The sequence below is a fragment of the Prionailurus viverrinus genome, chromosome D2 (genome assembly GCF_022837055.1).
Source record: "Prionailurus viverrinus isolate Anna chromosome D2, UM_Priviv_1.0, whole genome shotgun sequence".
Lineage (NCBI taxonomy): Eukaryota > Metazoa > Chordata > Mammalia > Carnivora > Felidae > Prionailurus > Prionailurus viverrinus.
This window is the reverse complement of record NC_062571.1, coordinates 19,993,246-20,009,763: the sequence shown is the minus strand read 5'-3', so window position 1 is coordinate 20,009,763 and position 16,518 is coordinate 19,993,246. Positions and strand designations below refer to the sequence as shown.

At 53.0% G+C, this 16,518-nt stretch overlaps 1 protein-coding gene across 1 annotated transcript in view; it reads left to right on the top strand.

Annotated features, from left to right (window-relative positions):
• Window positions 1-16,518, top strand: part of LOC125147575 (liprin-alpha-1-like) — a 107,391-nt gene that overhangs the window by 4,208 nt on the left and 86,665 nt on the right. The window contains exons 2-10 of the mRNA XM_047824666.1: window positions 1,894-1,995; window positions 2,267-2,473; window positions 2,818-2,833; window positions 3,232-3,377; window positions 4,896-5,042; window positions 6,572-6,706; window positions 8,264-8,347; window positions 10,318-10,449; window positions 13,501-13,580. Of these exons, the coding sequence (XP_047680622.1) occupies window positions 1,894-1,995; window positions 2,267-2,473; window positions 2,818-2,833; window positions 3,232-3,377; window positions 4,896-5,042; window positions 6,572-6,706; window positions 8,264-8,347; window positions 10,318-10,449; window positions 13,501-13,580 (1,049 nt within the window). The remainder of the gene's footprint in view (window positions 1-1,893; window positions 1,996-2,266; window positions 2,474-2,817; window positions 2,834-3,231; window positions 3,378-4,895; window positions 5,043-6,571; window positions 6,707-8,263; window positions 8,348-10,317; window positions 10,450-13,500; window positions 13,581-16,518) is intronic.

Below are 16,518 nucleotides of genomic sequence, written 5' to 3'. Positions count from 1 at the left end.
TCCTTCCCTTCCTTCTGCCTTACGTCGTGATGTCAGGTCTTCACTTGTCTTGCAGTTTGAGTTGAGTCTGCAGGTGTGCCCGTCTCACAGCAGTCCTACATCCACAGAGATGCCACATCTTCCACACGAGACACAAAGATGTCTCACAAATAGCACCAGGTTTTTGCGTGTGCTGGGGTAGCCGCAGCGAGAGCTTCGAGAATTTCCCTTTCTTTGTGCCTCCATGGGCCTCACGCTGGCCGGCTGGCAGCTGCAGCTGTGGACCTCAGGACGTGTCAGGCCATTCAGCCTTTTCTTGTCATACCATGAGTCTTCTCTGCATTGCGGGAGCACGTCCAGCATCCCTGGGGACACTTCAAATGGGTCCCAGGATGTAATTAAGGTTCATGGTATTGCCCTTAACATGGTGAAAATGATGCAGGAACCCTGAGAAATCGCTTCTCCTGTGGTGCTTGATTTACTGGAGAAAGGAAGTGCTTACCAAGAGCTGAGTAGGAGTTTCGTGGATTCGTGCAACACTTGAGGGGATCTCAATAGCAACAGGAGGTGGTGCACACTTCCCCCAGAGGACAGCGTCTGCTACAGCTTGTGTTATGCGGTTAGGACTTAATCCTGCGTCTCCACATTGGTTTGCCTTTCTCTTGACTGCAAATGGCACCATGTAGGTACGGTCAGTTTCTGTGTGCAAAAGGATACGTTTTATCTTGTTAGAGTAGGTTTGTGTATGTTTTCGGAGAGGAAATGCTCTAATAGCCTAGTATCTGCGTATATTTCATGCACTCGTGGCCTCCCGTTTACTTACTAGTTTTGATACTTCGTAGCTGCTCAGCTCATCTGCCAGTCTTTCCAAATGTCACACATCTCCAGAAAAGTTTCCAATGTATTTATTGGAACAAAAATCCCCACATAGAAATGGGCCTGCACAGTCCTACCTCAAGGATCAGATAGGCTTCTGTGGGTTCACCTTGTCAAGTCAGATTGCAAGGAACGTGGTCAGTTCTGTGGTAACATTCCCGTTGATTTGGAAAGGGTTAATTTATGAAAGAAATTGAAGTATGTCACCAGTTTGTACTTGGATTTTCTAGAATTGCTGAAATCACAAACTCTCTTTATTTGGAATGTCAGTTGTTAAGTGAACGTTTATCCCCTCGTCTGTCCTACAGAGACCAAAGCTCTGGGGCGCCTGGGTGTCTCAGGGCATTAAGCGTCTGACTCTTGGTTTCAGCTCAGGTCATGATGTCATGGTTCAGGGATTGAGCCCTGCACCGGGCTCTGCGCTCGACTGACTGGAGAGTGTGCGTCCACCTCCTTGGAGCCCACCTGTACGCCATGTCCTGGGCGGGCGCTCAGTATTGGCGGGAGAGAAGCCCCACGCGGGGTGGTGGGCCCTGGCATCACTCTCCTCAGAAACCCTTCCTCCATAATATTTCCTGCTTGCCTATGGAAAGAAGTCGTAAACTCGCCCTTTCGTCAAGAGTCCTACCATCATTTTTGAAAAGTCCATCGGGTAGGGTTGAGTCTGATTGAGCCAGGGGTTCAGGCCAAGACAGCAGCTTTTGAGGACCGTCAGCCTTTCCTCACTGCCGCTCCACAAGCCTGCTTGCCAGGCGAGGCCAGAGGCTGCGGATGGGCAGGAGGCTTCTCGGCCTGTTGCTCCCGAGTCAGCAGAGTTCCTGAGTCCTAGACCTGCCAGGCACCTGAAAACGTCTGTCCCCTTGAGTGTCGGTCCCTCCGAAAATCCCCGGGGCTCCTGTGGGTGGCGAGGAGGGGACTGGTGTGTGTGATGCTACTTGAGGGTGGTGGGTGCTGGGACTCTGGAGGGCCACGGAGGCCTGGTGTGCTCTGGTAAAGACCCCCTGTGTCTCTCCACTTTTGTCCCCTCTCCGACCCCAGGAGTGTGCAGCTCTCGCTGCAGAGCTCCACACCTGCAGGGAGCAGCTAATGCAGAGAGAGGAGGAGATCGCCAACCTGAAGGCGGAGAGAAACAACACCAGGGTCAGTAGGCGCACTGCCAGTGTCTTTAAACACAGGACACCATTCACGCCCCTTGTCCACATGTCCCCGTGGAGTTGGCTGGGACCTATTGTTCTCAAACCTTGTTTGATCCGTGAGGAAGAGCGAGGCTATTTTAACACATTCGAGGGGGTGGCTCCCTACCTGGGATCTGAATTGAAGGGATTCAGACTTGGTTTTGCATTTGGTGAACTTGACGCCCGGAATTGAAGGTGTGCTTGAAACACGGTTTTCCTTTTGCCTCTCCCACCAGCTGCTGCTGGAACATTTGGAGTTCCTCGTCTCCAGGCACGAGAGAGCTCTTCAAAAAACAGTCATACGGCGACAGGCGAAGACTCCTGCCGGCGTGTCCAGTGAGGTGGAGGTGCTCAAGGTCCTCAACTCCATATTGGAGAAGGACAAAACCGAGGCTGAAATGGTGTGCCTAGCCACAGCGGTTCTCAATTTGTGCACATGCTGTGTGTTCTAGGCACACTTTGTGTGTTTGTGTGACTGGAGTTTCCTTTTCATCTTCTTGAATTCTTGTAAGAAGACAGGTCTGTATGGTTAAAAAGCAGTAGTTGGTGGAAATGTTGTGTGTATCGATTGGCTAGTACAAATTGCATAATGTAATTTATTTCGGGGAAGATTTGTCTCGAATGTAAAATTGAAAGCGGTTAACAAGCAAGTTTGTGAACAGGAGCATCCGTGAAAAAGCTTACCAGCATTCTGTCATGTTATTTGAGGCGAAGGGGTCTTAGGGTAACTGTAGAGTAAGGACTAATGAAACACCTCTGTGTACCAACTCAATCCCTTTGTTTCCAGGTGAGAGAGCAGTTACGTGTGGCACTGGAGGGGTGTAGTTTCGTAGAAGAATTAGGGGCCACACGCAGAGTTCAGCTCCAGACATCATCCCAGGATTTGATTGGAGGGGGTTTCCTTTTTATCCATTGTTTTTAAAACAACACGGGGGGCCTGGGTGGCGCAGTCGGTTAAGCGTCCGACTTCAGCCAGGTCACGATCTCGCGGTCCGTGAGTTTGAGCCCCGCGTCAGGCTCTGGGCTGATGGCTCAGAGCCTGGAGCCTGTTTCCGATTCTGTGTTTCCCTCTCTCTCTGCCCCTCCCCCGTTCATGCTCTATCTCTCTCTGTCCCCCAAAAAATAAATAAACATTGAAAAAAAAAAAACAACATAGGAAGACTAGCAGTGGGGGCCCTCACATGTTGCTTCCCTTTCTGAGTGTCAAAGGTGCAGAGCCAGGTGAAAGAGCTCCTGACTACCCTGTGCATTCTCGTGGCCAAGCTGGAAGAGGACCTAGACATCTCAAGGAAAGACCTCATCCTTTCTGAAGCAAGGAACACCATATTACAAAGAGATATCCGTGAAGTGAGTGTCAGTTGAAATGGCCACGCCATCGTCGAGCCTAACGTGGGGTGTTTGGTTCGGCCTTGCCCCGTGTGTCCTTCGTCTCCCACGGGTTTTGAACGTTTGGAGTTTGGTAGAAGTAGCAGCAGAACGGGACGTGACTCCGGGGCCTGGGTGGGCTGCCTCCCCGTCTGTGTGGTGGAATCTGTCCTCCCTGGACTCTCCCCTGCAGAGGCCTGGCAGGCAGGCGGCAGAGTGGCCTCGGGTGTGGAGTGTGGGCCACCTGAGCTTGGCCCCTGCCATGCTCTCGGTCCGTTTTGGGAACACACTGGCACGTAGGAACCAGCGTGGTGCTGCCAGGTCGTTTCCGGGGGCACGGCCTTGCGGGGGCCGCTCTGCCAGGGGCCGTCACGGCCACCTCTGCCGCCCTGCCCTCCTCCCAGGGTTCCGTGCCCCTGGTCGTGGCGGTCAGAGTGAGCGAGGCGCAGCCCGCTGGTTCTGGTGTAAGGTCATGGAGGAGTGCGGCCGCTTCTGCACGTGTGGACGTCGATGGGAATCTGATCATTGTCACAGAAACTAGTAAGGGTAGGATGGTTTCTCTGTGCCTCCTCCTGTCACTGTGAGCTGCCCTTTGCGGACAGTCCCCGCACACCCCACCCCCAGCCCGGAAATGCCACCTCGGGAACACCCTGTCAGGCCCTTGAGGGTGTAAGTGCACGAGCAGTCTGTTTAGTACCTTAGTGTGGGGGAGATCGTGTCAGAATTTAAAACAAAAGTATTTGCAGAAATTATAGAACCTGTTCAGTGAAGTTGTTGTTTGGCAAAGGTGGGGAGAGACCCCTCAGCAGAGTTCAAGATGCAGAGAATTTAGGAAATCATTTCTTAGGACTCATCACTTTCACTCTTGAGACTGCTGACATAAATTGCTTAGTAAACACGGAGGGCTGGAAGAGGAATCTTTCCCGTGTTGGACAAGAAAAGCAGGGCAGGACGTTCTGGTTCCATTGGCAGTGTCCGATACCATGGGATACAATGTTGTTACAGGGTTAGGCTATAGAAGATGACCTCCACTTATATGAAAGGTGGAGTTTGGCTTCCATTTGTTAACACTGCTGCTTCAACTCTGTGGTAATTGGATGAGATTTCATCCACCTTTTCCCCGGAAAAAGGATGGTTGTCTCATGGTGTGTGCCTCCAGAGGCAAGTCGCTGTTCTGTGGAAAGCTCAACGGTGTCCGGAGGCAACCGAGGTGATTTCCGGGAGACTTTATTATCCGTTTGTCTTTGAACACATGGGAAAGAATAAGCCTGGGTAACTGGTCAGAATCCTGAGCAGCCTCCGCACTGTCGGCACAGAGCCTGACGCGGGGCGGGCGCCAACTCACAAAGCGACACCGGCTGAGCCACCCAGGTACCCCGAGGATGCTACTTTTCTGTTTGTTTGGAAAATGAGGATTTCGCCCGGTTTTTGTGTCTGGAGCGTGTTAATGTGTCGTACGCTAATTCTTTCCCTGTTTTCCCTCTGAAATACCTGCTGTAGGCCGTGGCCCAGAAGGAAGACATGCAAGACAGGATCACTACCCTTGAGAAGCGCTGCCTCAGGGCACAGCACAAAGCCACCTCTCTGCACGACCTCAAGGATAAACTTGAAAACGAGATCGCAAAGAAGGACTCTCTGCATCGACAGGTCGTTGGTTTCGTTGAACTTCATTCCACTTTTATTAATTACAAGTCAAGTTAAGGACCAAGTGTCAATGTCAAGGTTTTAGGATCTTAGAATCTTGTGTTGACCAGCGGGGTTACTTCAACGTCCAGGGTTTAATTCTTTCGAATTTTATGGAAGCATGTTATGGGGCTCCCCTCCTTGATTCCTTCTTTGTCTTGTCTTACATGCACGTTACTCTGTTGCCTGTTAGCACTGTTTCCAAAGGAGCAGGGAGTGGCCGGGAATGTGTAGGCAGCTGGCCATTTTGGTTAGTACCTGAGATCGGGGGGAATGGCAGGGGCAGAAGCACAGTCTGGCGTGAGGATGTGAGACCCTGTGCTTTGGGAAGCCGCACGTCTCTTCCTTGGTTGTCTCAGGTCATCCGGCATTGAACAGGAACACCACATCCAGCTTCTTGGAAACAGAGAGAGCTTTGTCTGGTGTGTTTGTCAAATGTGTCAGTCGACCCAACATGATAATCAAAGTGAAATACTAGGAAGCCATTAAAATGACATCGAGGAATGCTGTTTGAGAGCACGTAACATGTTCCAAAGCATGAGTGTAAAGGGCAGATCACGAAATACTATGTGTACAGCATGTGATTTATTTTGGAGGGTTTTAAAGCATGACACGCGGTCTGTATATACACACAGAGCTATATGCACACAGAAGATGGAAGGAGTCTGTGGGAACAAACGTTAACCTTGCAAAAACCTCACCTTGTACATGATTTTTAAAATGACTTTATATATTTTTGATGCTTATTTATTTTTGAGAAAGGGAGCCAGAGTGAGAGAGAGGGAGACACAGAATCCAAAGCAGGCTCCAGGCTCTGAGCTGTCAGCACAGAGCACGAGGCGGGGTTGACCCCATGAGCTATGAGATCATGACCTGAGCCGAAGGTGGACGCTTAACCGACTGAGCCACCTCGGCTTCCCTAAAAGTCCTTTAACAAAAAATCTCGTGTCTAACTTTTCCACGTTGAAGGTTTCCACGTTTTTGGTCAAGAGGGAGAGTGTTTTTGTTGAATAATGGTACACTTCCAAAAAGAACTCAACTGGCATCAGGCATGCTCTCAGAAGCTCTGTGCTGGCTGATGTGCCCACCTCAGAATGTCCTATGTAGCTAGCCCTCGGACCGCAGTATAAGTATGTTTAAGAAGGGTTAGGACCGAACCCTTCTCTCCTTAACTGGTCAGGAAGAACGAGCAAGCTCCTCCAGAAGATGGGTTTTCTTTAATGTGTGGGAACTTTGTCTTTGGAAAGACTTCTTTGAAGATACTGGAGAAGAGCAAAGAGTTTGGCAAGACATGTTTTGCGTAGTGAAAGGAGGACCAAGGCCGTGGGTGACTCCTTGCAGAAAGGAAAGGTTTACTCTGAAGCACCTACCAAACTGTTGGCTTCGGTCAGAACTAACAGTAGATCTCTGCATTCATATTTTGTTTCACTTTATTAAAAATGGAAACGGAGAGAAGACTTGCTACACTTTGATGCTTTGCCTTCATTTCCTAGACTGTGGATCAAAACCGCCAGTTGCAAGAGCGCCTGGAGGTGGCGGAGCGGAGGCTGCAGCAGACCCCGAGGAAGGCCAAGTCGCTGCCCGAGGTGGAAGCCGAGCCGGCTCAGAGGGTGGCCACCCTCTGCAAGGTGGGGCCCCCGTTTCCTTCTGGGTCCCATGGTGGGAATGTCATTTTCATGGCGGTCCATTCTTGTATCTCATTTCTCACCGGTAACGTCGGCGTGCCAAAGTCCGCGAACCAGCTGAGATCTGTTTTCGGTGCTACTTTGTCTGAGATTGGAATGCTTTTCAAACGGCAGGCATCATCCCCAGTTTTGTTCCCTCCGGTTTTGTCTGACGTGTGCTGTTTGCCGTTGGCTGCATCTAAGACTCACTGCTTTTCAGACTTAAGTCAGCGACTCAAAGCTCAAGATAGTAGCCTTGGGCAAGAGAAGGACAGGGGTGCCTGGCCGGCTCAGTCAGTGGAGCTTGGGACTCTTGATCTCAGGGTCATGAGTCTGAGCTCCCCGTTGGGTGTAGAGCTTACCGAAGGAAAAAAAAAAACAAAGAAAGCATAGAATTTTTCCGAGAAATGAGAATATCCTATCCTCTTTTAAACACAATCGTTTTTATTTAAAAAATTCTTAAATGTTCATTTATTTGACACAGACAGAGAGGGCGAGCATGGGCACATACATGAGCAGGGGAGGGGCAGAAAGAAGGAGATAGAATGCCAAGTAGGCTCCATGCTATCAGTACAGAGCCTGACCCAGGGCTCGAACGCCCAAACCTTGAGTTCATGACCTGAGCTGAAGCCAAGAGTCAGAACCCGACTGACTGAGCCACCCAGACACCCCTGTAAGAAATAAATCTTTAAGGAATTCACTCGGAGGTTCCACAAATAGAGTCGAGGAACGTGCCAGACACATTCCCTGCCCTCCCAGCTCTCACAGCCCTCACCACCCACAGAGGAAGGCAGCAGTTGAAGAGGTAGTTTCCAGACATGATGTAGTCTGTGCTGGGATCGAGTGATGCACACAGGACGAGGGAGCACATGACTGGGCAGCCAGTCCATCCTTCCGGAACCTGGGCTGAGGGAACCTGTAGCAGGGAGCCTGTCGGTGCTTCTGTGTCACCGGTTCCAGTGCAGCGAGGGTCCCAGTGGGAAGGGGGGTGGGTTCGTCACGGGATAATGGCCCTCAAGGCTGCCATCAAGTCGGGCAGGCGGCATTGGGCGCCCACAGGCCCAGGCTCCAACAGAGCCTCTCCTCCTTTGTGATCTGCATGCCAAGTCTCCGTTTCTTTTCTCGCCTGTCCTGTCTCCTGTCCCTGGTCAGCCGTGTAGCCCGACCCTTTGTCTTTGGACACTGTGCTGCTGAGGAAGCTAAGTTGTTGGAAGTAACTTCCCAGCTTAGGAAGGCAGCACGCCTGTTTGCTCTTTCCGCTTGCTGCTTCCTCCTGTCCCTGCTGAGTGGACAGGCGTGTCTCCCGGGGGACGAGGCACCGTCCAAGGATCCGGAACCCGGGGTGGGGACGAGACCGTTGCCTACCCCCGGTCACCAGCAAGGAAGCCCACTGTTTCCCACTGGCACGCATGAGGCCTGTAGGGACTGTGAGCAGGCAGAAGGCCGCTCACAGCATGTCGTGCGTAGGCACAGCGTGTGTTGTGAGGCAGCCAGCTCTTCTAACCCCGCTGTCGCCCACAGGCCGAGCAGAGGCGTGGCAACATGGAAGAAAGGCTGCGCCAGATGGAGGCCCAGCTGGAGGAAAAGAACCAAGAACTGCAGCGGGTACGTGTCCGGGCGGAGCAGCCGCGCACCTGGCAGTGATTGAGGATGAGGTGCAGGCTGGGGGTGTGGGGGTAGGGAGTGGTCCCTTGTTTCCCACTTCTCCCCACGTGGACGCCAGGCCCCTTCTCGATCCCATCAGGGGTACAGTGCACTCTTGTGCAAGTTGGATGTTAGTGAACACTCCTAGCCTGTGGACAATGTTCTCTGGACGCTGGGGCCCCGTAGGCAGTGCCGCCTCGGGGTGGAGGCACCCGCACAGCCCACCGTGCCCACCAGCTCATTAGCAGCTACTCACGGTTGACGCGGGACCTCGTGGGTGTCCCTTGGCCAAAGCGGAGGTACTGGCCTGGGGTAGGGCAGCCTAGAGGAGGGGTCTCCTTCCTTAGGACATGACACTGAGGTCCTGAAATCAGGTCACGGGCCTGACCTTGGTCCCCACATCCTGAATTTCTACTTGAGATGTAAAGGCACAGGTCGGGGTAGATGTTCCTAAGAAGAGGAATAGCGTCATCGAGCCTTGACGAAAGGGAGGCCCCTGTCCCTTGAATCCCCTGAGATTTTTCCCTGCGGGAGCTGGTCGGACGTCAACATGAAACACCCAGGAGACAGAGCAGGCAGCAGCCTCCCCAACTTGGGACGTCCGTCCAAGGCCATCAGGTTTTGTTTTCACCAGAAAACCCAAAACACTCACCCTTAACTTACACCAGAAACTCGTGTGCTTGGCCCTCAGGGTCAGAGAATAAAACATGAGTTTCCGCGGAGTGAAGCTTCTGATGCCAGCGTGACGGCTCGGGTTGGCCGACCCCAGCCCGCCATGACACATGCACACAAGCGAGCACAACCAGACGCTAGCCTCTTGGGCCGAGAATTCGACCTCACCTACTTAGAGAAGCACTTCATTGCCTTTAGGACTGTATGGTAGTTTGGAGGGACAGGTGTTGAGATAAGGATTCTATTATAACTGAGACAATTGCAAGGACACTTTTAAGCTGCTTTGCTTGAAAAATACTTGGGTGCTGATCCCTTCTTGTGGGGTGGCCAGGGTCTTTTCCAAGTGATGGCCGTTGCTGCGTGTGACGTGTGGTGGTCGTGCTTTCTGTTGCCTGCTCCCAAGGAAAGAGGTGCCAGCAGGTGTGGCTTAGAGATGAGGAAGCCCGAGGCTGGAGGGACTGTCCATTGCCTAGCCTGCGGGTGTGTCCTGAGGGCTCTTCCTCCTCCCTGGGCCCCCCGACTGCAGGGCACATGTGTACTCCGTCCCCCACGGCCCTGCGCCCGGCAGGAGCCCCTGAATCCTGCCGGCCTGTCCTCGCCGCTTCTGTTTTGGGTTAATTCAGGATATGCGGTAGAAACAAGTTTTTAAACCATACGATTGATGAGAGTTCTATAAAACACAGACCCGTGAACTTTGCGGTTACGTTCGGAAATTACTTGAGGTAAATACAAGTTTCCATTACAAAACGTTCAGGAGATGTGTGAATTTCACGAAAAAACAGGTGAAAGTCTTTCTCACCACTGAATCTTTCCCAAAGGGGATTTTTTTTTTATCTTTGGGTTTTGTCAATGGATTCATTTCTTTCCCCCTGAGGCCAGATCCGAGCTTCTGTGTCCGCCCCGGAATATTCCTCCTCCCGTGGGTAGATCAGCTGATCCCCTTAAGAATATGCTCTTTCCTGCATGTACATCTGCCTCCTGAGCCCATCTGAGAGCTAATAATGAGGACATTCGTGAGGGCCCATGCGTGTTTTGTTTCCCAGAAACAAAGGGACCTGCTAAGTGATGACCCCTGGGAAGCAGGTTCCTGCGTTTCTGTGCCCCGCTAGGTCGGTGCTGGCAGTGACGCACAAGCACGCCAAAGAGTGCCGTGGGAAGGGGCAGCCGAGGATGGCGTGCGTGTGGGTCACACCGCTGGTCATTCGCACGCCTGAGCCGGTGTTCGCACTTTGGCTTGAAGCCTGCGTCTTCTCTTTCAGGTAAGGCAGAGAGAAAAACTAAAGGAAGAGACTAATCAACATCTGTCCAGCACTATTGACAAGCTCCTGTATGAATCGGACAAGCGACTTCAGCGTCATCTAAAAGAGAGAATGGCTGCTGTGGAAGATAAGGTAGGACATGAGAGACAGCGGCTGAGTGCCCCCGTCCTCACAGAGGAGACGCTCACGTTGTGATCCTGAGGAGCAGCGTGGAGCAGAGGCTAACAGCCACTGCAGAAAGAAGAAATGATTCTTTCACGCGGAAAAACTGCAGGCTGTTACCCACTGCCTACGTTAAGTTCCCAGTGTCCTGTCCCTGCCCGACGTATGTGTGCGGGAAGGTGCGTCTCACTGTCTAGAAGAGGAGTGTGGTCTGGGGAGGGCCCGAGAGTGAGTATTTTAGGCTTTTCCTAACTGAGACGTAAGGAGTAAGCTAGCTTCATGCTAATCAAAGATGGGCACAGAAACAGCCATAGGCAGTATATAACTAAGGGGAGGGGCCGTGTGCCGATAACCCTTTGTTGAGAGGACCCGGCGGTGGCTGGATGTGGTCGGCAGGCCCTCGTTTGCCACCCCTGTGCTGGAACCTTCAGCCTGGTTCTTGTCTGGGGAGCTAATTTCTACCTCTTTGTCCAGAACGAGCGGTAGGACTGCGCAGTTCTGTCAGGCATTTAACCAGCTGAAAACAGAGTTTCTCCTGTTCCATGTCCTGCCTTCCCTCTTTTCATCTGGGTTGCAAAGAGTCGAAGCCTGGACTCTCACACCATCACAACGGATACACTTGAGGTGTAACGGGAGGGAAGCAGTATCATACCATCTCTGTGAGAGAAGCTCTGGTGGGGACAGTTGGATGCGGACCTGATACTACCGGTTCTGGTGACACCTGTGTCCCTGTAGATGAGCCCAGAATCTTCCCTAAGATTGGCACTTGGAGACACCAGTGAGCAATGCTAATTCCACGACACACTTGTTTTGGGTAAAACCCATTATGAGGTGCGTTATTATACCCCACGTGAGATTCTACCTTGATCACTGGGGCCAGCCTTTCGGTAGAAAGTTGTATGTGAGATTGGAAGTATATGTACGAAACTTAGGTCAGGTTTCCCAAGTGACTGAGGCATCACAGACCCTAAAAGCTAGTACCAACCAGTGTACCTGCTGCAAGTGAACTTAGGAACTTGTCATACTTACAGTCAGACAGTGATCCGGGAAGAAATTGTACATGGACAAAGTATGAGTAAAGGCTGTTACTGCAGTTTCACAGACAGCATTTCACTCTGTGGTCATGTGACCCGGTTCGTTGGTAGGGCCATCCGCTCCATGACTTGTCTGTGGTGCTGCGTTATGGTAAAGAGAAACGTCGGCATGCTCTAGCATGTGGAACGTTTGAAAGAATCAACACTAAAGGACTGTGTGTACCTTTCTCAGAAGTCTCTGTTAGGAGAAGTTGGCAATCTGAAAAAACAGTTATAAGAAACGCAACGTGAGAAGGTATTTCCATCTTTCAATCATTCAGTGATCGGTTGAGACTGGAAAGGAGCAGGTGACCTCTGGGGCTCACACTTCCTCCAAGGCGAGCCAGCACTGTGCTTTCGAGCGGCCCCACGCTCGCAAGTCTGAATGGCACGCATGTGGCGGAGTTGGAGCCGAGCAGCCTATGGGGTTCAGATTTCTGAGTCCCTTCGGGGGTTCGCTCGAAAGCGAAAATGTTCGCGTAAACCTTTCGTTGAGTGCAGCGTAGCCCAGCAGGAAGGTAACAGGTGACACGGGTGTCATCCCAAGGGTTCTCGAGGCTGCATTTGAAAAGGTCAAACAGGGACGCCTGGGTGGCACAGTCGCTTAAGCGTCCGACTTCAGCCAGGTCACGATCTCGCAGTCTGTGAGTTCGAGCCCCACGTCGGGCTCTGGGCTGATGGCTCAGAGCCTGGAGCCTGTTTCCGATTCTGTGTCTCCCTCTCTCTCTGCTCCTCCCCCATTGATGCTCTGTCTTTTCTGTCCCAAAAATAAATTAAAAAAAAAAAAAAACGTTGCAATGGTCAAACAGACGGGTGATGTTTAGTTTTCATGCGGGCTCTGGGCTGATGGCTCAGAGCCTGGAGCCTGTTCCCGATTCTGTGTCTCCCTCTCTCTCTGCTCCTCCCCCATTCATGCTCTGTCTTTCTCTGTCCCAAAAATAAATTAAAAAAAAAAAAAAAACGTTGCAATGGTCAAACAGACGGGTGATGTTTAGTTTTCATGCAGCCTGATGCAAGCAACATGTTATTGTATCATGTAAATAGTGTAGACATGAAGGAGCTACTCTACAATGTTTTTCCACATTCAGTCCTTGCAACCCACGGGGCATCTCACAGTTCCATCCCCTGTGGTTGGGACCAGCCCCATTTTGGGCGCTCAGTTAGCCACGTGCGGCGGTGTCTCCAGCCTGGGACGGCACTGCCTAGGGGCTAGTTGTGTGACCGAAGCTCCTCGTCGGTTTGCTCCCTGGTGCTGCGTGTGCAGACGTGAGGCTGGGCTGCAGAGGGTCCACGACGGAGCACGTGCCTATTGCACAGAAGGGCTATTCCCCCACCGCCCAGAAAGTCCTGCTCCTCTCTACATAATTAGGAAGAAGTCCTAGTGGCTCGGTGTTTCTCCTCTGTAACCTTGCTATGCCTGAGACCTAACTGTTCAGTAGGGTTTAGGACGTTCATTTGGTGATCTGGGTGTTTCCTGGAGGACTCTTGGAGAGAATGGTCTTGGGGTTTGTAACTGCTGAATTTACCCATCGTGGTTATGATGGTCAGCATTTCAGCACACTTGATGCTAGTAGTGTTTTCCATTTGTTCTTGAATTCTAATGAACCTACAGTGTTATATCAGTTTCAAGTAGACAGCATACGGTTTCAACAATTGCACACGTGACTCTTTGCTCGTCACCATCACTGTGGTCACCGTGTGTCACCATACAGAGTCCTTAGGGTATCACAGACTGTATTCCCTGTACTGTGCTTTTCATCCCCGAGACGGCCTTATTTGATATCTGGATGCTGATGCCTCGTAATCACCATCATCTCTTTTGCCCACCGTCCCTACTCTCCTCTCCTCTGGCCACTACCAGTTTGTGCTCTGTGTTGAACGGACTCCTGATGCAAAGACTAGTTAACCTTGCTTGCAGTGAGTGTCGTTGTCATTTGCTGCTTTGCAGGATCACCTTCTACAGAACTTCGAAGCACTGAGGGCCGTATTAAAGCGGGCAAGAGTGAGAGGCTCTTCGCTTCACCACGGGTATGACACTTCCCGGTTCACAGATCTGTTTGAGATGCGGCTGGGGGCGGCTTCCCTCTGTCACCAGTATGACGTGAACCAGCTCATGGTTCGAAAGTAGAACCGTGGGTGTGCTATGGTATGACCCGAACCGGATCAGAGTTACACACAATAACCCTGAGTGTGTTGTAGTCTGACGCGATCCATTTTCCAGGGACCGGCTAACTGATGATGGGGCGGGGCTGGGGGGGACACTGCCCTTCACCGTGCCTAACATGAACCACCTCACAAACACCTATGTTGGCACCTGCTGTGTATCTTCCAGAGGAATCCTTTGGCCGAATGGGCAGAGTGACTGGATGTAGCTCAGGGAGCCGGTAGCTTAGTAGTTGGCAAGAGGGAGAAGTACAACCTCATTCCAGAGGTTAGGTTTGGAATCTCAGGAGACCGGGAGGCATGACAGAGCTCGCAGCCATGGGAGGAGGAGTGGAAGTTAGGGCAAGTTCTGTTCGTGTTTGGGTGGGTTTCTTTGCGGCCTCCCTCCACCGAGTGTGGCAGTGATGGTGTGGGGCTAGGAGGGGTCCAGCGTGCCAGGTTCGGCCCAGCATCCCTGGAAGCTATGGTCCCTTCCGCAACGCCAGTGGGGTCACCATGGGAGTGCACACGTGGCCATGGTTGTGAAGATCACCTTGACATTGGTGGGGTTAGCGCAGTGCTCGCAGTTTCTTATATGTTTGAAAAGACTGGAGAATGACATGTAATCGCTGTAACTCTGTTGGGACGTTGGTGAGTCGCCTGTGAGGGAGTGGGTCAGCCGGCTTGTGAGCTGCGTCCTGCAGACAGTATTGTCAGCGAGGTATTAAAAGGTTTGCTTGCTTCTTTGTAGGAAATGGGTACCATGTGAGAGTCATTCTGGTGTGACAGTGCCTCGAGTAGCTGACTGGGCCCCCTTAGGTGCAGGAAGGAGGCTCCTGCTCCAAAGGCAGGCCCACTCAGGCCTCACTGGGGTCTGTGCGGCTGCCGACGGGGGCTCTCGGGAGAGTCGAGGGTGTGCTGTGGCTGTCCTTGTTGAGCCTGCTTGTAGGAGAGAGAAGTCAGTGCAGGTAGAGTCACAAGCGGCCCTCCCTATCCACGGAACTACTGGTGGCACAGCGAATGTGTGTCCAGAGAGAGAAGCACCCAGGAAGATCCAGGCACAGAGCAGCCTCTTGGTTGGCTGACAGAGATCCTCGCCAGCAAGACACCAGTGTGCTGAGTGTCACCATTCCAGGGCTTGAAGACGGGTATGTGTGAGGAGGCCAAGGGAGCAAACAGTGGATGTGGTGCAGGCCACTCGAGTGCATGTTGGAGTTCTCAAGGGAAGGGGCTGTGCAGGCCCCTGGAGGGTGGCACCCTGGGGCAGTTGCCATAAGAGGGACGTCCACGCCCGTCACCCGCCTGAGGTGAGCTGGCCAAGGAGAAGGATAGAGAGGATCGCAGTGCTCCCGTGGTTGCGGAGGCATTGGCCGCGGTCACAGGTGGCCTTGTGGTCAGAAGACCCCGGGCAGGAGACCGGCTGAGGAACAGGGTCTGTTTGAAGCCGTCTCCCAAAGTGCTCTCTCGTCTGGTGGCAGAAGAGAGGCTGCTGGGAGCTGTGTCGCCGTGAGCGGCCAGAGGCCGTGGGGACGAGACTGGGAAGGCGGCAGGCAGGCTGGACAGCTGAGCCCTCCTGGCACGACCTCATAGCCACGTCTTCTGTTTGTGTCGTCCTCTAGCAAGATGACATGGTCTGGGTTGCAGAGGAAAAGAAAGGTGTCAGACCCACTTCCACACGCAGGCGGGGCAGATGGGAGAGAGCTCTGGGATAGGACTGGGTGCAGGGTGGTGGGGTCGGGAGCCAGGGAGCCTGAGATAGGGTGTCAGAGTCAGGGGACACACGTGAACCTCGGAGGAGCCATGAACCATGCCAGGTCCCATGCGGGGTGGCGTGTGTGGCTCTCCCCAATTGGTGATGTGTCGTGGCCGCACAGCGGTGAAGCTAGACCACCTGAGCTCAGGTGAGCAGTTGTTCTGGGAATGGGGGGACCAGAGGAGGGGAAGGTGGTTGTGGCCAGCGGGCAGTCCCGACTTGGCTGTCTTAGAAGCAATCAGTACCCTGAGGCAGCACGTGTCAATGACGTTTCTTGAAAGGCCGCAGAGAAGAGCTTGAAGCACCACAGCGGAGACGCCCTGTCGTGGTGGCTCTGTCTCCAGGCCACAAGGGGTGACGCCAGGGGCCCCCTCTCTAGTTGATGTGAATCAGATGGGCGTGTTCTGTCTCCTGAGACCATAAGGATTGGTGAAATGGAAGGCAGCCTCTCTTCTTTTCCAGAGAGCAAGGAGCCACTGGACTCCCGTGCAGGGTTCAAGTGTGGAGGGTGAGCCCGTGGCTGAGGCCAGGCACGTGGACTGGCCGGTGCTCCTTCACAGCTGCTGCCCCGAGCTTCGTGCCCAGAGCCTTTGCTGAGGGGAGCAGCTGACAGCCCAATTAAGTGACTCCACCCTAGGGGCTCGGGGCTCCATGGAACTTTTCTAGAGACTTCTGTGGCTAAGGGGGATATTTGTCAGTTAGTCTAACTGCACAGAAGCCAGAGACGCTTTTGCCTTGGAAACACCGGGCGCATTGCCACCTCCTGTGTACGGGAGCTGCGAGGTGTGGTTCCCGAGGATCCTGCTGCGACTGCCCCTGGGGCGCCCGATAGTGGCTGGTGGAGGAAAACCTGGGGTCACCTGGCATCACAGCAAGGGCCTTGGCACACGTGGGCCGATGGCAGGTGAAGGCCAGAGGGACGTATAGGAGTGCTTTCCGGTCAGTTGGGCAGGAGGTGGTGCAGACACGCAGGACGACAGCTTGACTGGGGGCAGGCGCTGCTCCACCTCGGGGGCGTCTGGGCCGTGGGGATGCGTTGCACCTATTGGGCCCAGGAGACCCTGTCTCCAC